Source organism: Hermetia illucens, chromosome 6 (assembly GCF_905115235.1).
Source record: "Hermetia illucens chromosome 6, iHerIll2.2.curated.20191125, whole genome shotgun sequence".
Taxonomy (NCBI): Eukaryota; Metazoa; Arthropoda; class Insecta; order Diptera; family Stratiomyidae; genus Hermetia; species Hermetia illucens.
In genome coordinates, this window is record NC_051854.1 from 13,025,601 (window position 1) to 13,048,159 (window position 22,559).

Consider the following 22,559-nt stretch of genomic DNA (forward strand, 5'->3'; position numbering starts at 1 on the left):
CGCCCATCAAGGCCTTGTATTCAACGACGACATCTTCCCGGTTGGTGGGGCAGTGCAGAGACACGCTCAACCATCTGGGCGGCACGCTCAAGATCAACCTCCTCTGGGTTCCCGGGCATAGGAACATAGAGGGGAATGAGCGGGCTGACGGATTGGCCAGGCAAGGCTCTGCTCTTGGCAGTCCCTCGGGGAATACAGTTGGTGTTCCGCTGGCGGCTGTCGGGGGCCGAGTCTACTCGCACTACCTAGCAGCCGCGGGCCTGAGATGGCGAAGGCTTACAAGCTGTGCCAAATCAAGGAGAGTTTGGCCCGCTTATAACATAGCCCGGTCACGAGAGCTCCTATGCCAGACGCGTGCAAATGCATTCAAAATTACGGCGGTCTGCACGGGGCACTGGCCCATAGGGGACCATGACGCTAGGCTCAGCTTACCCTACAACTCGCATTGCCGAAGCTGCGGAGAAGGAAGGGAAACCCTCATGCACTTTCTCTGCGATGGTCCAGCTCTGGCTAGAGTCAGGCTGCGGACACTGGGTAAACCATTCTTTGGGGACCTCAGTGAGATTTCTAGCTGCAGGGTCGGAGAGCTGCTTTCCTACGTGAATGCTACGGGCTGGCTCTGAAGATCCGAGCCAGCTGGACTCTGCTTCCCTGTTCCTATAACAACAGTCACGGGTCTTAGGAGTTTGAGGCATCAAAACGGCGCACCAAAGCGCTAATTGGGAGCGGCCACTGATACCTACCTACCTTGTTTGCAACTAGTAGTGGGAGCAGGACAAGAGAAGGCTTTAGGATCCTGCACCAAAAAGTACTTGTCTTTGGGGTGAAAACTAACCGATTAGCTGGGAATTTTCAAAACAAATGGACTTATGGAGGATGTTTGGTTTTGGGTTTGGAAAATGTGTGCCTAAGAATGGAGGTGGGGATTTTAAGATGCAAAGGACTCATGTGAAGGCCTCTCTTTTTCGTGATGAAATCATTGAATTTCTGTGGCACGCAAACAAAAAAACCAACATAAACTAACGAAACACAGTAAAATGGTTTATAAAATAAAGCTGTATTTCAAAAACAAAATTCTATACAAAAAGAAAATAAAGGGATGAATCAAAATAAAGTCATTGTTACCTAAAGTAGAAGATACAACTCTTAAAGTAGATGAATCGTGAATTTTGGGTTAACTCGTATACTAAGGATGATACAATTTTTTTGTCGTAAATTTTAATACAAATATGGCTGATGAGTTAATTCAATGATATTACGTAGAAATCACTTCCAATTCTTACTTATCACATACAATAATTGTAATTTGTCGAAAACTCTTGTTCTCTTCAACGAAAAAAGTTCATTTATAGATTTTTACGTATATATTTCTGATCGATAAGGTTTGTAAAATAAAGGACATTTGATTTCGATTCAAATTTGCAAATTAAATCATCCAGGATTGCACACCTTGGGGAAATCATTTCAGAGGATACAAATGTGTAGTCAGATCATCGTCGGATATTTGGATAAAGAATTCAAAATATAAAAAGAATTCAGAAAATATATAAATAAAAAAAAATAGATTTCAGGACAAAGGACAGATACAGATACGCAATACAATATCAGTTCTATAAAATCCGAAAATTGGCAACGTTTAAAGAAAGCCCGTGCCCACATTTCGAGTCATTTCAACCTAGACAAGTTTTCATTAGGTTCGGATACTCGTCCTCGCGATATGAGCATTAATTTCTTTGATCGAATAATTCAAGACAAGAAAAACTGTTAATTCAACTAATATCCTTACAAGAAATACTGTGAATATTACTCGCATGAAAAGAAGGTTAGTAAAAATACCAAACACTTGATCGCATACATAATTTGGCCGGGGGAAAAAATCACTTCAATTGACGAAGACTGTTCTGCGTATTGTCTCCCTCACGATTATTGTAACATTTGCAAGATCCTGCCTTAGAAAGGATTGTCGCCATCCAAGCAAAACACAATTTAAGTAAAGCGCGGGTCCAGAAAGCTTAATTATCACACATCTTCAACAAGCCTTGACAAACGAGCGCCTTGAAGCGAACACTCAAACTGTCGAATATAATGTCGGTGTCCTCTAAATTATAGTCCTGATTGTCGGCTATGTCTTGCTCCAACAACATCTTGAACTTCTGATTCATACTCTGCTCCAATTCTGTGTTGTTATTATTGAAATAGAGTACGTAGGCTAATTCTAATAGATAGTAATCTAGATCGCTGGTGAAAAACTCTTCACAAACGCTGAGATCAAGGCTCTTCGATATAAAATGGATAAAAAGTTGATGTATAAAAAATTTCAAGTCTTTTCGTCGCATCGGTACAATACTAGGGTCTTTGGTAAAATATTCAAAAATTCGTATAGATGTTTGTGCACTTTTGCATTCATTTACGCACAGCGTGAATGCGTCTACGTATTTGTAGTTCAACATCAAAATGCGTATACGAAATTCCAAATTATTCTGGGATAATTCACTAATTCTCTGACTGTCATATAAACCGTGGAAAATGTAAAGACAATAGTGTATATAATGACGAAAAGATATGTCACCGCTACGATGAGGCGTTTCCTTAACATCGAAGCTGAAAGGATGCTTTTCCGATTGAGCGGATGATTTCGCGTGGTGAAAGACCGGTGGACACGAGAGCATTTCATCGGCGGGGGAGGCGTCGTTTGAGCTTAGATTTATAACTCGTAGCGCAGCTGAGCATAGAGAATCATCATCGTTTATGCTGATGTTCTCCAGGCTCGATGCAAAATCTCCAGACTCTTGGAAATTATCACTTTGCATTAGGCTGTTGTTGCTCTCGAACCATGGTCCGAGCGATGGGCGCATGATGTATTTGCTTTTGAACTTCGGAACAGTTTTGAGGTATCGTGTTGGTTCCGATCCCATTTGTATTCGCGGCCGGGGGAGGGGGACTTCACACGGACTTTCAACGCAATGACCCTCAAGACGCATCAATCGTTTTGCGGTCGGCAGGCAGAAGAGTTTCCCCGCTTTTCCTTTTTCTGAGGGCGGACCTAGATCACGACCACACTGGAAGAGAAAGAATAGAAATTTTCTCGGATCAGTATTGCTGTCATCTCGCTTCCATCAACTGAAGTCTTTACATTTCAAAAATGGATTTGCACAACCCTAGTTAGAAAGAAAAAGACCCTCCTTACCTGCCCATTTGAATTTCCACCGAATGCCTTGACTACGTAATCAGTGGTCATCACTAACGTAAAATCTGCTCCACACTCCACATACATGGGGTTCTCTATGCTTTCAACAGCAAACGGTTTAATAACTGTCCGCCGCTCTTTGTCTTCCGTTCCTAATTGATGTTCCAAGTTTTTGCCCCACGTGTACAAGACAGATGTGGATGAGATCGCAGCAGAATGGAACAGACCCGAAGAGATCTTTAATTAAAAATGCAAATTACTTATCAAATGGAAATACGAATAATTACGAAAAAAGCACTCACTTGAAGAATTTCACCAGAAACCTCACTCGTATCAACCTTATGCGGGATCATATGATCCCCAACTTCTTCGTCCAGAAAACTACTTCGCACACTTGCAAGCTTCTCCTCTTTACTGGGCGCTGAAGGTCCTGCGACCGGGGGAGCGTCAATGTTTTCAATTTTAACAATATCTTCCTCTTCAATCGATGGCTCTGGATCATCAACCTCCTGATCAGAAGTTTTACCCTCTGCAACTACGTTCTCCGTCGCTAAACCGCGACTGCTAGAGCTCGAAGGCAACTCTCCTAAATACCATGTTGTATTCGATTTTCCTTCATCTTTGGGAATTGGATCCGAATGTCGTCGCCTTTCGGTGGAATCGGTATCATTCATTGCAGCAACTTCGGCTATTATATTACCGTCACTACTACTTTTCGGGATTTCAGGTGGTGTTTCATCTTTTGGTGGTAGCACAGGTACGGGTATTGTAATTTCTTTTGGTGGGCTGCGAGGTGCGGATTGACTAGTGGTCGGAGCATTTTCGCTGTTGGCTGCTTCGTTGCGACGATTAATTTCGCGCTTGAAACTTTCCTCGATTTTGCTTTTGGCGTTTGCTCGTTTTTTAACTTGATTTGCTAAACGTAAAGCTTGTGGGGATGTACCCCATGTGAAAAGTTCATTTTTATCGCTTAAAGCAAACTGAAAAGAATAACATTCGATTAAGAAATATATTCAAAGACTAATTCCATTAGATAAAGATTAATATGGATGCTGTAGAGAACGAACAGCTGCGAAACGAGTGCAGGAACATCATCGAAGCAGCAATAAAAAATTGAGGTAAAACTGAAGTAAATGGAGTCTGGAAACATCCTGAGGACTCCGTCATTGGTGCGCTCAGAAACACGGGACGGTGATCGGAAGGTATGTTTTGATGATTGCAAGTTAGCTACTAAACGGAGAATTTTGCGTATCGAGCCATGCAATATTCGATCTAACTAAAACAACTCCAGAGACAGAAAAAAGAAGCATGGGAAAACCGATTAATTTGTGAAATGGACAATGCAGAGAGCAGTTGCAGCAACAGCGAAAATTTACCCAGAGCGTAAATAGGATGTGGCAACGAAGAGAGGAATATAACATCCGAGTGATGAGTAGGATACCCTGACAAACTGCTTAGCAACGGGGGCAGAGTTGAACCGGTTCAGATCTTCAGAGCTAGCCCGTAGCATTAACGAAGGATACCAGTTCCTCCATCCTGGAACTAGACATCTCTCTGAGGTATTCTGGTTCTAGCTAGAACATTTGCAATTGCAAAGGAAATACCTGAGGGTTTCTCTCTTTTCTCCACAGCTTCGGCATAGCCTCCTATAGGCATTTGCACGCGTCTGGCACAAGAACTTTTGCGATCGGGTGTTGTTACAAGCGGGCCGAATCCTCCTTGACTTGATGCAGATATTGGAACTTCACACTCTGAAGTCAGCGAGTGTTAAGCAGTGCAAATAGATTCCGCTTCGAACGTAGACTGCGCCCACCGAGGGATTGCGAAGAGCAGAGCCCCGCCGAGTAGTCCGTAAGCTCGCTCATTCTCTTCGTATTTCATATGATCAGAAATCCAGAGGAGGATGACTTTGATCGTGCTGCCCAGACTGTTCAGGGTGTCTCTGGAGTGCCCCACAAGCCAGGAGGATAATAGCGTTAATGACGGTTGTCGGTAAGAATGACTATGTTTCAGCTATCGACAATAATATCATGCCGAAAAATGAAGAGGAATGCTCTCCAGAGTCCCACCAAATATGATATGTCAGGGAGTGCGGCGAAATATAAGTTGAAAAGTGTGAGATTAAGACAGTTATCTAAAAGAAGTCTGTTTTGCAGCGCTCTTACGGTTCCTATAAATATTTTCGTAGGAGTGAATGTTTCATTAGTGTTAAATGCGCAAATTCACCACAATTTGACATTTAGAATATCGAAGGATACCATTATTACGGCCCGATTGTCGTACTTTTCTACTGAGATATATGCGAAAGCTTCATTCAGGCATGAGCTAGATCTGAACTTTGATATCGGACCGGATTGAATGAACAGTAATTTAATGCCTCTTTTTGGTCCACGACCCTTCTTTCCCGGCTTAGCTTATCAAAAATTAAGAGGTGAAGATGTGAACTGTAAAGTTTCGTACTAGGGCAGAGGCAACTTATTAGACGCTGTCTCAACTCTGCCTTGGGAGCAGCGTGACTGAATCCGTTCGCAGATATTAAACAATTATTTATACAATTTGCAAAGCCATCTAGTGCGAATTGAATGAAAATCCGTCTAAACTTCAGACCAAAGCTTACCCAGAGCTAAAATTTTCGTTTATTTATTTTTTATTTTATATTTTCAAACAAAAAAGTTGGGAAACCGGAAGTTGGACGTATTCGTTTAATTCGTGGGCCATCGAGTGAGGTAGCAAAGAAACTATCGTAAGGGGGCAGTGCTTATTAGAAGCATTCGCCCAGTTGGATGTAGTTCTGGCCAACGAAAGGGATGTATATACTTATCGCAAAGGGGGATCTGGTTAAATTGTAGATCTGACTTTTGTAAGCCCTGCGCTGGCACGTGATATATCTTGGAATATTAGCGAGTACTTCATGTACAGCGGCCACCAGGCAATCACCTTTGAACTAACTACCCCCACCCGGGAGCCGAAATCCAAAAGAACACCAGGATAGTCTGCAAAAGCGATGAATGAGCAAACATTCACGGAGATGTCATTAGACCTGCCTAGCAAAGCAAGCACCCTCACGGATAGACCTTTCGATGCCACACAAAGCATCTCTAAAGCATGTGGTGTGTCGATGCCTAGGAGATGCTCATTCCCAATTATTGGTGGAATAGTGAACTTGCCAGCCTACGATCGATTTGTCACCGAGCCAGACGAACGGCTCAGAGGGGAATAGATAGGATCGATCAAGGGCAAAAGGAGAATGCCTATTGGGCAAGAACCTCAAGCTCGCCATCCAGCGGAGTAAGAGGGAATGTTGTAAGGGACTCTGTTCGGACATAAATCCGTGGAGTAGCGCCTATTTTTATAGGGGCGTGACAGGGTAATTCAGAAACCGTTCATCTCCGCAGATCTCTCTCTGGATGCTCTTGTTGAAAATAATCCAGGGGCTATTTCCCCAAGAAGAGGGAGATACTGACATCTTCGAGCGCCCCCTGAATGTGACGCCAATTCCACCAGTGGCCAGGGACGAGCTGCTGAAGATCTGCAGTTGAATAGGCGACAGCAGGTCTGGAGGGCATACCGAATAAGGCCTTAAACTTGCCGTCAAATATAGACCGGATATGTTCGCGGTGCTGTTCGAAGCGCGCATGTCTGAGGGTAGCTTTCCTGTACCATGGAGGCGACAGAATCTGGTGCTGCTGCCTAAGACTGGCAAATCTCCAGGGAAACGTCCTGCTATAGACCCATATGTCTTCTAGACACTATGCGTAAAATGTTGCAGCGAATCATTTATGATATATTACTCCCGGATGCCGAGCGCAAAGGAGGCTTTTCAGGTCAGCAGTATGGGTTCCGTAAAGCCAGATCAACATGGTTATTGGGTTGGCAGAAAATGCAATCCACGGAAGGGGTTGTACTAGCAAATATTGCGTGGTGGTGACCCTGAATGTGAGGAATGCATTCAACTCGGTCTATTGAAACCTCATATGGAAGTCTCTGGCGACCTACCTCGCTGCTATTGTCGATAGTTACTTGCAAGAGTAGACGTTCCTGTATAATACCAATGATCGACCCAAGGAGTACATTGTTTCCGCGAGTGTCCCACAGAGCTGCGTGCTGGGTCCACTACTGTGGACCATCGTGTATAATGATGTACTAAACACTCCGGTTCCGGAGGAGGCCACGGTTGTGCGTTATGCCGACGACATAGCATCGGTTGTGGTCGCAAAGCATCTGGAAGATGCTGAGTTGCACTCAAGCGAAGCAATCAGTACTGTTAAGGCTTGGTTCGAGAGTGTTGGACTGCCACTCGCGGAAGAAAAAACGGAAGCGGCCCTCATCACTAAGCGCTGCAAGAGAAATTACGGCTGCATTAGAATTGGGAATCGCATCATCACTTCCAAGCCGGCTATCAAATACTTTGGAGTGATGGCAGACGAAAAACTCAATTTTAAGTAGCACGTAGAGCATACCTGCATCTCAACCAGTTTCTCTTCTCTTAGTGGGTAAAAATCCCACTCTGGCCTGGGCACGCCAGAGTCTTTTGAAGATTTCCACCTCCTTAAAGAAAGACAGACAGACAGACAGTAAACCGATTTTAATAAGGTTTTATTTTACACAAAATCATATTATAAAAATCATTGAACATGATTGGGCAACGATTTCCAGTAACCGTAAAGTGAGCCCCGGTTTCATTTCTTAAGAAATAAGGTCTGATGATGCCACCAGTGTGTAAACCGTACAAAATGGTGTATTTTTCTGGATGTAATGGAGTCTGTAGATCTTGTTGTGGATTGGTTTCACTCCACATGCAGTAATTCTATTTATTAACAAACCCGTTAAGCAAAAATTCAGCTTCATCGCTGAACGCAGTTTTGCAATAAAACATCGGATCAGGATTGACAGAGTCCCAATTGATGCGACCGAGGACGAATCGATAAATTTGGATCTTCTTCCATACTTTCCTGTACAGCGGCGATATTCTCTTTAGTACGCATATTTCTTCGACTCTTTAATGTTATTGCATTATCTAGAAAGTATGTAGTATGAAATCTAGTTCGATGGATGACTGACGTTGTCTATAAGTTGCGCGAATTGATGAATGATTTTCAAAGTATATCTGGATAATTTGATAGCGGGGTTCAATGATTAATTTATTCATGATGACTTGCCAGAGTATACTGATCATAAATCTCAAAATGTGAGCGTAGTATTACAGTTCGTTTGATGGCTTCGTAAGTTCTATCGGCCTTAAAAAAAATCCTATACATATGGGGCCATCCTTTACAGTTGAGAAGCCTAGGTTTCCATTTTCGTTTTTCGAATTAATAAAAGGCTCAAAGTGCCTTTCGATATGGCTAAAAATACGAACGATTTTCAGAAGTGATAGGCTGAAATCAAAGAGCTCCATTTCTCACAACTTTATCTGCAGGTGTGGAATAATTTAGTTATGCTGCTGGGAAGAATAAAATCCGGAATGAGACTATCTCGAATAATTGGGGCTATAATAAGATCAAGAGAATCCTTAGAGGAAACTATCCTTTTATCGCGATTACTAATAATTACTAAACTAGATTTTAAAACTGTTTACTGAAACAGCTCCTTCTTTTTTACTCTTTGCCCTGTTCGGTAGCGGGGTCGGGTCGTCTGCATCGCCAATTTGTTTGGACATAGGTTTGGTACTTAATTGAGAGGCTCTCAAATAACCACCTGGCGTAACTTTTCATCGTTGTTTTACCGGCTTTTTGGTCATTTTCCATCCACTTCAATGTTCACCAGTCCAATCTTAGCTAGTGAGTTCTGATTAGCACTAATTACATTACCACACCATTGGCCACGAATGTCCTCATTTCGGACTTGACCATAGCGTGTTAAACATCCAAATTGCGCTGATGCGTTAAGCAATGCCACAACACCGTTCATCTTTCTGTTCAGCTGTGTCCCAGGTAGAAACCATCTAATGGTGAGACTACGGAACACCTCCCTTAAAGCGAATCTCAATGAAATCACTGCCTACTGGCATCTAATGCGGACGAAAACATCGCGTATAAGAGCCTATCGTTTAACTATTTTCTGTGAGGGAAGTGTTCATGCTTTTAGATCAAGAAGTTCGTATGAATAAACATTTTGGACAAGAATATCAGAGCTTTTCAGACTTCTTTTCAACATAAACGTGGCAATAGCTTTTTGTCTAAGCATTACTCGGTAAAAAGTTCGCAGCTTTTTACTAATCTCTAACCAACAACATTTGACAATCTTTCAGTTCTAATAACTTCGTAATTTCGTAAAATAATTCCAAAAATAATACTCACACTTATAAAAAATTTGGTATGGATCAGTCTTATAGGTGAGTCTTCACCAACGACCAGTTCTACTGGTTTAAGATATTTATTCGGACTAGATTTATTCTCTGCATTGCCTACACCTAATTGGCCGAACTGATTCGACCCAAACACGAATACCTTCCTTCGGCCATCGATATCATCACAAAGTATGATCGAATGCGCGTGACCCAAGGAAATTTGATGGATATCCTGTAATCAAAAGCATGGTTATAGCAGATACTTGAGAGTTTGATTAAAAAGATCTCACCTTTCCGTTGAAAAATTCCAACAACTTTGGTTCGTATGCATTTTCAACGTCGCCGAGCCCCAGTTGCCCGTAAATTCCCCACCTGGATGAATTGGAAGTTAAAATCTGGTAGGCAAAGGAAGTCCGACAACTTACCCCCAAGTGTACAGCTGTTTGTTCGCCACTACAGCATTGTGATATTGTCCTGCCTCCATTAGAGTTATATTTTTGTAGTCTAAAGCTTCGACCAAGGCCGGCTGAAGTGATGCTTGAACTGACTTACCCACACCTAATTGTCCCATTTGATTCATTCCCATTGAATATAACTGGAGGATGTGAGGGGAAAGGGTTGATATAAAATTCTTTGCTATCAATTGAAAGAACTCGCAACTTACCCCATTGTTTGTAAGTATCAACGAATGCTGCCTCCCGCATTTGACAGCGTGAACTTCTAGATTTAAATGTGTTAGAATATCTAAGCATTTAACAACGTGGGGAGGATCAGGAGGATCTGCGATTAAGGAAGAACATATTTGAGTTAGAACTTGTTAAGGGTTCGAATTCTGGAGCTTACCTGAGGGTTTACTAGTTGTATATAGACAAGGCACACCATTTGAGCCCCAAAAATACGCGAGGCCATCTATAACACACGCGCAATGCGAACAACCCGCTGACAACGGGGCAAAATTTGATGTCATTATAGCAAACTGAAATTCAATGAAGAGTTACTCATCTGTCGGTTCAAGATCCTATGTATGGTAGGTGGTAAACAAACCTGCGTATCTTCATAATTTATTCGGAAATTGTATAAGGCATACAGAAAGTTATCTCTCCGCATTTTATGTGCCTCAATTTGAATACATATCGCAAGATACGTCTCTATAAACATCTTACAAAATTCTAGTAGTTCATCACAATTCTCTTCGGTGGCATCGTCTCCATCCCGGGATGAGTATTGTGAGACCACGGGGCGGTAGACTGCCAGAAAAGGGTTCAGTTGTTGTTCAAGACGCTGAATTTTTACGGAAAAAAATTAACGATCGTAAAGCTAGTTTGAGAGAGGATGTCTGGATACTTACATGAAGTACATTATCTTCTATTTTGTGTAATTTATTCTGAAGTATCGTAAAGTAATCAAGTGAAATGAAGCGTAAATACGTTATTGTCTCACGGAAGACAAATTCACTGAGGTTGTACAAAAGTACATTCAGCTCTGAATACCAACCTGAAATGAAGTGAGGAATTATTCTGGGACGGACACTGCGATTTGGAAGATCTTACCAAACTCCTGGTTCATGACGCTGACCATGCCGGTAAACACATCAAAACAGGCTCCACGGACCATTGCCAAAAGCAATCCTGTCGAGTACAAACCACTTTGGCACAGCACAATACTCGTCATATTCGTATGAAATTTCAAATTGCTAACAATGAAGTTCCTGAGGGAAGAAGGTTATGTCAAGAATATTTTAGCAGATTGGCGAGGCTAGGACCTACCAGATGGGAAAATAGTTCTTATCCCGAACAGTTTTCTCAGCAAGAGTCATCAACAACAAATTAGACAAATGAAATTGCGACGAGGCTGACATTTGCAGTGTGTTTAAAACTTCATCCCCGCTGTAATTGTAGTCGCTGCAAACCTTCCCTTCAAGCAGTTCTTTTGGGTTCGCCGCCGCTTCCTCGCGATTCAACAACGAAGACAAGTCTTCACAGTGTCGCTTATCCGCCTCCGCGATTATGTATTTGATCAAACGATGCGAAGGATATTTGCTTTTCAATATATACGTCGACTTGAGAGCCAATGCGCATAGTTGCATTAATGCGAAATTCTCCCCAAACATTGCGAGCTTCAAAGCTGTACGCACAGGTGGGATACGACCGACGTTATACGTAAACAGAGCCTGAGTGATTTTCTTACGTCGCAAAAGCAGGTCTCCTGCAAATTCAATACATTGCGGCAGTGATAGATCAAATGTGTTGCAAAATTCTTCGCAGACTGTCCAGGACCCGGAGATTGCGGCGTTGAGGAATATCACCTGCGGCTCGTTGCTGAAAGGACTTAAAATAGAAGCTAATTCTACCAAACTTTCAACAAACTTACTTCAACTCTATGAAATACGTGTTCTTATTCGTGACGATGATACACGGATCGTAATTAATTTTCGGAAACTCGCCTAACATGTAATCTGACTCGCGCAAGGGAAAAAACTCGTCGCATCTAAGATTCTTGTGGAGGCTCATATAACCACTCGGCGACTTGATTTCGCCAGACAACAGCGTATCGTTGCTATCATCTTTCGCAATCTTCGGCTTTTCGAGCGACGGATAAGAAACCATTCGATGTACGTTTATGATTGTTTCGTCGGGAAACTTGAAGAGACCCAGCAACGAATTTTCGTTGAAACACTGTAACAAGTTTCAGAATAAACTCCACTGAAAAACAGTGTCTAAGCCCTTGTCTTACCACATCCTCTCCATTCCGAATTGATGCCATTGCACTACTTATAACCCCGACCGCATTCACCCGTTTCGAGGTGTCTTGCACTTCTTCCTGGTTCGTATTGTCCGTACATTTCCCATCGGCCTCCTTGCAATCAACAGGTGGTGGCTTGTCGGCCACCTCACTTACTTCACCTGTTTGATCGTTATTTACATCAACCATTTGTGTTGAATATAAAACATTTGAACAGATTAAAATATCTTGACAGTGGCTGGGGATTTTATACAGAAACACAGGGATAAGGCTGACATCCATTCTATGAACGGATAATGTGTCGGAGTAAGTGTGCAAGGCACTTAGCAGAAAAGTATTGCGTAGATTCTGTACAATGAAGTACGGACCCGAGGGTGTTGTTAATATTTCCGGGGTCATCGCTGGAGACTCCATAATCGCAAACGAGCTTAGGGAGTCATCAGAGTTGCCTGAAAGTCGACACAATAAATAGTTCCTTCCAGATCAGTTAAAATCCTCACAAAACATACTTTCCCCAGTTTTATATTTATTCCCGTCTGATAATTTCATTTTGAGTGCTATAAATTTCTTCGCGCCGTCTTTTAATAGAGCTAGTCTTGCTCGTGCCGCGGGGAGTATCCCAATTTTCGAAATCGGACTTGACTCAGCCGAATCCGTTGCTGGAGGAGCAGATGGAATTGGATTCGGGACATCCTTAACATCTTTCAACGCTTCATCACTCGGAACATTTGATGATGACGACTTCTCCAAGGAGTCGGCTCTGATTGGAGTAACGAACTGCCAATCGTCTTTTCCATTATCGCTGCTATGTGTTGGTGATCCGTCTCCTGGGAAGGTGTAATTGATGGATTTCTGTTCGAGGAGAAGCTTCCACTGTTCGCGATTTGATGAGTTGATCTGCAATAGTTCCAGTCAACCTTAGTGATCTACTTTAACCCGCGTAGTTAGACAATTAAGTAATGAGACTGATTTTATTGCCGCGCTTGTGGTAAACCTGCAACCTACAAAGTCCCTTCCCCTTTCCCGGCATCCTTCCCCTCTCCAATGATATATTCACCATCGCTCTAGCTTGTTTAGTTCACCTGCTGCTCGTCATGAAAATGGAAAAACGGAATCTAGATCAACGCGTCGCGATAAAATTTTGCACCAAATTGGGCAAAACAGCTTCGGAAACGTACGCTAAAATTGTAAAAGTGCATGGTGATAGTGTTCTTAGTCGTGCCCAAGTGTTTCGATGGCATAAAGAGTTTAAGGAGGGGCGTGAAAGCGTGGAAAACGAGGCGCGCAGTGGGAGACCAGTCGAGGTGCGGACTGACGCGAATGCGCACCCTAATCCTTGAAGATCGGCGTTTAGCAGTTCGAATATCGGCTTCGGAACTGGGTGTGAACCGTGAAACAGTCGGACAAATTTTAACAGGCGATTTCGAGATGAAAAAATTGTGCGCGAAGATGGTTCCAAAGAACCTTTCTGAGGAGCAAAATCAGCATCGAATGACCGTCGCAGAAGACTGTTTGGAACAAGTGGAAAACGATCCCACGCTGCTTGATCGAGTTATTACAGGCGATGAGAGCTGCCTTTTCTAATACGACCAGGAAACCAAACGCCAAAGCTCATAATAGTTGTCCCCGCACGCCTCCCGCCCGAAAAAAACTCGCATGAGCAAGTCGAGGATGAAAACGATAATTATTACCTTTTTTGATAGCCGTGGAATCGTCCACAAAGAATTTGTTCCACGGGGCAAATCGTAAATCAAGTTTACTATCGCCAAGTACTCGAAAGACTGCGAAAACGAGTCAACAGTCGCCGTGTTGTAACAGCCGCTTTATTCGCCCGATATGTCACCCTGTGGTCCCCCTGTTTGGTCCCTAGAACAAAATCGGTGGTCAAAGGAAGCCGCCGTCGCGAGGTTACTCGCGGACATACCAGTCGAAGCGTTCCAGAAATGTTATGAAGAATGGAAAACGCACTGAAATCGCTGTATAGCTGCCCAAAAGGACTACTTTGAAGGGGATGGAAGAGTTGTAGAATAATTTTTAAATATACGGTTTTTATGGAGTCAGTCTCATTACTTAATTGTCTAACCTCGTACACTCCAAATCATATCTTACCAACAGAGTAACATTTTGCATGCTATTATCCTTGCAAATAACTAACTTCACAACCGAACCGTTTTCAATATTGCTCGTCGAAATGAACGGACAATTAGGTGTCAGGCCAACAAAGCACAACGACCCATCTGAATAGCCAATAATCGCTCTATTCCTTTGATCCAACGCCTGCCACCACGTCACACAGAGCGGATACGGACAAGTCGCTGAACTCATGAACGACTCCATGCTGTCATTATTCGTTAGATTACTACGACCCGCAGAGGATCCAGCCTCTCCTTCTGTGTCTTGTGTTTTTGATAATTTCCCGCTGCTTTGCGTTGAATTCGTGGTTTCGTCGATGCTCGACTCCTTTCGTATTGGGTGTAGTACTTTGTAAGGGACATTTTGGGAGACAATGTCGTCAATACTTATCGGGACTGTGATGCAATTGGGCGTGAAGGAGGGCTCATTATTCACTTCTTTCGGGCCTGAATGATCGAATGCGTTTTCTGCGAGGGGATCACTTGATGAGGACATGGTGCTTGTGTTTGAGTCGGTATTTGGGCAGGATTTTGAGTTGGGACATTCGTGAGGACCCACGAATGGTATGACGAATGATGTGATTTCATTTGTGCTGAAAGGAGTATTTTCCGTGATGAAGGAGGAGTCGACTATGTACATAGCAGGAACGATGTGGAGAGTATTGTCGAAACCTGCAATTTGAAAAATCAGAAATCAAATTATGGGTACTAAATAAATCGCTGTGCTATCATATATCTTTTAAAAATGAGTGGTTTGTTATCGGCATATCAATTGCACTTCTCTCAAGAGGACATACAACCCGTTTCTACTTCTGAAATAATTCGACAACAAAGGAATGCGATCTAAGAATTAATCATCCCACTTTCCTCTCCTGTATTAGAGTACAAAATTTTTATTTGTATCATACTCCCAGAGATACTCCAGAGAAAGGGTTTGTTCACATATAACCGGGATTCTTCTAGTTTATGAGTAATAGTATCGACTAGAAATACAATTGTTGAAAATAGGTGCAAATTCTTTAACCGGAAAATGTTCCATGGTCAAAGTAGTGGATTTTTGCATACACTTGCAATTCACAGTATGCGTGAGCGTTTACAGTTCCCACCTTCCCATCAAATTTGGTGTCAATAGATATAACCGTTTCCGAGAAAAATGCATGTGACAGACAGACATAATATCAGTCAAGGAGCCAACAGGGATCCGAGCCCAAGTTGGTCTTTGGTTTAATCAAGGAACGAGCGTGGTGAAGCAGGGAGAATGATTACGCCAGGAAATGCTGAAGAAAGAGGATGTCCTATATTGATCCATGACAGGCAGATCCTAGGCTGAAGGAGCGTAGCGTAGCGTGAATTACGCGAACAGAAAAAAGGGGGTTTGCTATTCGAACTATTGAAAGAAAAGAAGGATCACGATGATCGTCTGGAGTAAAGTCCGCATCGGATGGAGCTTGTGCAGGCTACACGAGCAAATTCTACTAAAAAGTGTTTCAAATGCCTCGGATTCGGACATATGGCGAAGGATTGCATTAGCACCACTGATAGATCCAAACTGTGTCGAAGATATGGAGGGAAAAATTATTATATATTATTATTATACTTTCTATGCAGCGAAATCAAGGGATCGTGATTGCAACCAAATAACGTGTAGCACCAGATATCCAGCCTACAGGGTCGCTTTAAGTACCCTACATAAATGGGAGTTATCCAGCTGAATCTAAATCACTGCCAAGCCGCCCATTACTTGTTAGCACAGAAAGTGAATGAAGAGGAAACCGTGCGTGCTATTGTCTGCGAACAATACGAAAGCCTCCATCAAGGCGTTTGGGAAACAGACATAAGTGGAAAGGCTGCGGTGTGGGCTTGCGGCAATCGCGCCTTGCAATAAACAATGAAACATCGCGAATACGATTTTGTGAGGGTTAGGATCGATGACCTATACATTTACAATTGTTATGCCGCTCCAAGTATGATAATACCAGAGGATTGCACTATGTTAGATAGACGAGCGAGTGACGCCAAAGAACTTTTGCTGGCGACTTCAACGCTTGGGCAAGGAGTAGGGAAGCCAGGAAACAAATAAAAGGGGAAGAATATCACTCGAGGTTGTTCCCTGCCTAAAAGTCACCCTGGCCAATATCGGAAGCGTAAATATTTTTAGGGGTGGAGACCTGGGCTCCGTCGTGGATCTTACTTTCACAAGTGATTCGCTGGTTAACCGTTTTCACTGACATGTTAGCGAAGAATACACGATGACAAGGGACCCGGAACAATAAATAATCACTTGAAGAAATCAGAAACAGGTTGGTCATCAAGAGCACTTGATGAGGATACATTTCTGGAGGTTTCCAGTGCAACACTGAGTTTATTGGAACGGCCATAGAAAAAGCATCGCAGCTGTTTCAACTGATATACTGAGCATGTGACGCTTCCATGCCAAGACGTGCACACTCTCGAAAGCGCAGCCCTAACTACAGGTAGAACGCAGACATAGAGAAGTGCCGAACGGAATGCCTGAAGGCGAGAAGGCGGAGTAAACGCCGAAGAAACACGCTAACATTCTTTTCAATGATACCAATGAACGCGGAAGACATTACTCCAGTATACACAGACGAAGTCTTATAAGCATTGAAAAGGGTTCGGGATATCACAGTCCCCAGCTTTGATTGAATCCCCAATCATGCGCTGAAACTGGCAATGAGAATGGCCTGCTCGCACAGTTATTTACAGACTGCGGGTAATCTATAACCGGCTATATCCAATCATTGATAGTGGCGGTTGTTTATCAAATAGGCAGTTTCGCTTCCGGAAGGCTCGACCAACTGGTTTTTGAACTAGTCAGAAAAGCCTACGAAGCATCTAAGCATTTAACAACTGAAGGGAAATACTGTGCACTCGTGAATCTCAACATTAAGAACGCGTTCAATTCTGCTAGATGGAACCATATCATCGAAGCGCTCATTGCGACTGGAACTTGCTCAACACAAGACGGTGTTGGTGCCCTTTACAAACAGAGCATGGGAGCGCATGTTGTTAGCTCTTAGCCATCGCTAAAATACTTGGAAGTAACATTCGACTCCAATCTGAGCTTGAAACCCTACCTAAGGCTAACTGGGCAGAAAGTGGCGACTCTCAGCTCAACGCTGACAAGGATGCTTCCAAATATAAGTGGTCCGAAACACAGCGGACGATTACTTTTATCACGAGTCGTCAGCTCTCTCCTTTTATACGCGCCACCAGTGTGAATGTCGGCGATAAAAATCGGAGAAAATCGCAGATAGGTTCAAGATGCATATCCCCTAAGTGCTCTCCGAACATGTTGCGCCTGCAGAACAACATCTTATGCGTGATTGCGGGGATGATCCCAGATGATATTCTAACCGATGAGGCAAGTCGTTTATACGATAATTAAGAAGCCAGGCTAAACAAGCAAAGTGAGCGAATGGGGTCATTGGCTGCATGACATGGCATGGGACCACGCAGAGAATAGCCGGTGGACACACAGGTTTATGTCAGACATAAGTATGTGGACTATGCGGAACCGCGGTGAGACGAGTTACGATCTGACTCATCTCTTAATCGGACACCGTGGGTAGAGGAAGTACCCTATAGGTTCAGTCTCGATGAGTCCCCCGATTGTCCAAAGTGTGAAGGTGCAGCCGAAGATGCAGAACACGTTTTCTTCACCTGTCCACGATTTAAAAGCTCAAGAGGAAAGCTGGAAACAGAGCTAAATAACCGTTTAACGGTGAAAAATCTGGTAAGGTAGATGGTGCAATCAAATACAGTATGGGACGGTGTAGCTGCAATGGTGAAACGGATCCACCAGCAACTAAAACAAGCGCAAGTGCAGCGGAGGCATAGAACGGAAGTTACTGTAATTAACGCCACGCAAGGCGGTAGCAGCTCATTTAGAGTGAACAGCTAAGAATTGAACAGCCCCGCAAAGCAATATCAGAACGGGGAGAGTGTGGTGAAAGAACATGGGAGGTTTTAGTCGGTAAGAGCCCAATTCCCCGAGGAATACATAAGAACTGTCAAGGCCATTGTCTTGTATAGTAAGAGCTTTGACCCTATAATAATAATAATTCTTGGCGCAACAATCCATATTGGATCAGGGCCTTGAAGTATATTAGAGCACTTCATTTAGGACCGTAACTGTACACTGTAGGATGCAATGTGGTCAGCACTGTGCTTGCCCGAGATTATTACCCTGATTTAACTCCGGTACTCATTCACAACTGAGTCGACTGGTATCACGATAACGAATCTCTCTGCCACCAGTGAGAAATAAACCGTGACCTTCCGGCACGACCACATAAGGCTCTAAACCACTTGAGCCATCCGGACATTTTGACCCTATGGTGAGACGTTTCGAACGGAACAGTTTTTGTAAGTTGGGTTCTATTGGCAGCCAACAACCGTGCGTGGATTGCATCGGCGCAGCTGTTATCGGTCCTGATTGGCGACTCTAGATAGGAGAAGTTATCAAAGTCTCAAAGTTTTAGTTCCCCCAAACGAGAATAATAAAAATTATCTCGTCGGAGATCAGATTCGCCTCTTTGTCTCGGCAGGATGAGCATCGCGGTGTATAAGACTTCATCCTGCTGACTTGTTGGTAAAACTTCCGCGCTTGGCGCGGTTACTCGATATAGTTTTCGAGTTCACAGACCTGTTGGTTCTCCCAGGCTTCCTTTTTCCGTCTGTAAAGTCGCTTCTCCGCTCGACGGAGTTCGTGATAAGTTTCCGAGTGTGCCGGCATTTTTTGGGAATGCAACATTAGTCGGTATGGAGCATTTTTCCGTTCCGTTGTTAACTTACATTCATTGCCGAACCAGCCGTTTCGACTTTTCTTGCGACTAAGGCCAAGTATGTTTGTGGCCGTATCAATGATAACGCTCTTCAGATGATTGTGAAGATCTTTTGTTGATGCTTCACCTCCAGGACATATGTTAGCTGCAGTTGCGGCATATATTTGAGTTGTGGACGACGCCCATCCACTTTTTTTCTTGTGGAAGCTCGGATGGGATTCGTCAGCAGCTCTATTTAAACAGAGGGAAGCTCTCTCCAGACGACATTGTATAGGAGTTGCATCTTAATCTTACCCTCCAGGACTTTCGATACCTTTTTCGTCCAAATTTTTCTTATTTAAAGAACATCTGTTAAATTGCGATTGTTTTGGGGATTCCGTACTCCTCTTTAATCATCCGAATACTCAATCGTCGGTCTTTGTGCAAAAGTTGACGCACTTCTTATACTGAATCTGTCGTTTGTGATGTCGACGGGCGTTCCAAAAGGTCGGCGCTGTCGACGAACTATCAACCTTCGCTAAACCTCTCGTAACACATGAGAGTTTGGTTCTTTTTCATCCTTTCGTCACCGTAGGCCTGCCGAAGCATTTCGAATGCCTTCGACACATTTTTAACCAGTTTCATGCTAAATTCTGTTTGCAAAAAGATACTCCAAAATTTGGCCTTTTTCTTGACGTGGATGCAGTAGGTGTCTCCGCGCGGGGGGTAACTCTGCCTCAGCACCTCCTAGCAGGGGATTGCCACTGGTCTCGTTTCGAAGCGTAGATCTTTTACTTTCTTTCCCACCTGAAGCTCCGTCCCCCGACCGGCTTTGCCAACTACAAATATCATTCCAGGAACTTTTGAGTCGTAAGAAAAGACAAGGCGGAACGGAGTTCCCAGAAAACAGTTCAATTACTCCCTGAAGCAAATCGGATTATCTACTTTCGGGAGTAGCAGTTTTCCCTGATGTTTCAAATATTTGGTGTGCGAGTACAAAACCGAAAAATGCAGAGGAAAACGTGGGAGTCGTGTACCGGCTCGAGTTGCTAGAGACTCGACAGAGATAGTGGTGCGTTGAAGGAGACGCAACATACAAGACGAAAAAGTACCCCGTATCACCGTTATCGTTCCAGGATTGCAAATGCCAACGCTTTGATGGTTCGAATGGCAAAATAATGAAAAGTTGACATGTTAGTTCGTAATGTGGAAGACACTCCCAATCATCACGTTTATGAGGGTGAGATCGCTTGAGCCATCTTGCAATAATACGCAAGAATTTTTGTAACTGCCCAATATGAATAAAACCTTTTGAATTTTTGGGCTGATTTTCTGGCGCATAATATCGAAGTTTGAGTTTAATAGCAACAGCTGGGCGCGCTTCTCCCTTAACTTAATTCGCTACAATAAAGACGAGTCCTCTATTCGATGACGGCCCAGAAGAGGAATACGAAAAGGAAAAATGATTCTTCCTAAACAAATTTAAGGGCTTGCATCTGGGGAGAATGACTTCGTTACGACAAAAGTTATGAAGATGCAAAGAATGTGGTCTTCAAGGCTGAAAGACTAGTGCGACATGTCCCCTTGCTTGTCCAGGATTTGTAAGGAGGGGCCAAGCTGTTCTCTTTTCTAAGAATCCAACAAACATTTCAAGCGAATATTTATCAAGCAAAAGGGTCATGATTGGAAATTAATGATTCAACGATGTTTGGATGCCTTCAGGACACTTTTTGTTGTTGTTATTTCAAGGAATTTCCAATTTGACAGTGACTGCACACGATTTCCCATTCGAATTGATAAACAATGCCTCGGGGCATTGATGAATTGTTTTCGTCCTGCAATGGGGGACATGCCCCACTTGCGACAAACCCCATTGGAAGCTGACCTAATACAACGTTCCCATCCCAGACCTCCTGGAACACAGAAAATCCATTTACTCACATAAAACCAGCAACCATGTCCCGCTGGGATCGAAGCAGACATCATGCACGACCCGGCCGGACCTCTTGAACCACGAAATCAGCTTCAACACATCCGCGCCGACGTCGTTCGTGTACCGCAGCAGCACCTCATTGTCCTCCGAGACGAGGCAGATGATCTGCTTATGCGGGTCGTACTCGGTGACGGTGGACAGCTTGGCGCGGAATTTTGTGATGAGCGCCCGCAGCCGGAAGATCCCAGTCTCGCGTAGCGTAGCCATCGCCTGACAAAGAAGCCGCGACGGCCCCGCGCCGCGACGTCTCACCCTCACCAACTAAATCCTCCTCCGCTCGGCAATCAGGCCGCCTCTAGGTGCGCCGCTAGTACTTTGTCTGCTCTCCAAACCACAGAACTACGAATTCTAGCCGCACAGCCACACGAAAAAATGCACGCAAATTGGACACCGACGAAAATCGACTTTTACTTTTCGCCACTACGGCCCCGGGGCCGTGGATCGCACTTCCGATTTCTTCTCTCTCTCGCGAGCTCAATGACGTTTTGCGCATTTGTCGGACTTTTTACGTTTCATTATTGTCGCGAACGATTGGAATTTAGAATGCACCCGGGGATTTTCGATATCGTGACGGAATCGGAAATGATTTTCTGTTGCAAATTGAAGGGCGCAGTTCTCTTCGTTTTTCACGACTCGATAGCCAAACAGCTGTCAAACGACTCAAGACAGAAATGTCAAATTACTTAATCGGGTTGACGGCAGCGACATGGCGGCTTCAGGTGGGTGGAATCGAACCTGCAAATGGCCAATAGCGTCGCCCGTCGCGCAGTCAAGAATACTCACCACGGAGCAGGTTGGAGTACTCGGTCGAACCGCCATACAAAGTCCTCGGAATTTCTTCCCATTCGAAAGCACTCGCAACGACGTGTATCGACTTTACCTCATACAACCACCGCGAAGTTCCAAAGTTGCCTAGTTTTTCCGCGCAACGCTGAATTAACGGAACTCCAGGACGACTTCCGGTGAGTTTTGGGATGTAACGCGGCGGCTTTTTGTTTGTCCGGTTCAGTGTTCAGTGTTATGCGCGTGTTATAACGGTTTAGTGGATTAATTGTTGACTTCCCCGGCTTCTCGCGTCAATATTGATCATTATGACATGAAATGGACAAAGATTGTGACGAGAAAATGCAAGAAATCATTCAACAAATTTGCTCGTAAGATGGTAAGTACTTTTTGACAGTTCGCATGTAAGCCATGATTTTGCTGAATTTCAAAAATATATTCTTGGGCCGAAAAATTCTTTTGTTAAACAAATTCTCCAACAATTTCTCGTATTTTGACTTGCGTTCAGTCTTCGCTTGAAATGAGATAATGCGGGATCCACTCCCAAATGTCCATTTTCTCCAAGAAGCTGCCGCAAATGAATCTTGCAGACTGCATTTAGCTAAGATTCCGCAAAATGGGAAGCCACGAGACGCCTGCTGATGGC

General features: G+C 43.7%; 1 protein-coding gene across 1 annotated transcript; it reads right to left on the bottom strand.

The window, feature by feature from the left end:
* Positions 1-1,038: 1,038 nt before the first annotated feature.
* On the bottom strand, positions 1,039-21,808 carry LOC119659008. The gene is made up of 17 exons (XM_038066893.1): positions 21,079-21,808; positions 14,328-15,022; positions 12,728-13,115; positions 12,210-12,667; positions 11,847-12,151; positions 11,243-11,794; positions 11,027-11,184; positions 10,825-10,970; positions 10,521-10,757; positions 10,320-10,452; positions 10,141-10,256; positions 9,902-10,071; positions 9,767-9,848; positions 9,487-9,708; positions 3,490-4,167; positions 3,188-3,424; positions 1,039-3,059 (listed from the first exon to the last, which is right to left on the bottom strand). Exons 1-17 carry the CDS (start codon positions 21,335-21,337, stop codon positions 2,013-2,015), a joined length of 5,883 nt encoding a protein of 1,960 aa, XP_037922821.1. The 5' UTR covers positions 21,338-21,808; the 3' UTR covers positions 1,039-2,012.
* Positions 21,809-22,559: the final 751 nt, after the last annotated feature.

Coding starts and splice junctions, on each gene's coding strand:
- LOC119659008 (XM_038066893.1), bottom strand. CDS start 21,337: ATGGCTACGCTACGCGAGACTGGGATCTTCCGGCTGCGGGCGCTCATC. Junction 12,668..12,727: donor TAAATATAAAACTGGGGAAA/GTATGTTTTGTG, acceptor GTCGACTTTCAG/GCAACTCTGATGACTCCCTA. Junction 3,425..3,489: donor TTTCTGGTGAAATTCTTCAA/GTGAGTGCTTTT, acceptor TTTTAATTAAAG/ATCTCTTCGGGTCTGTTCCA.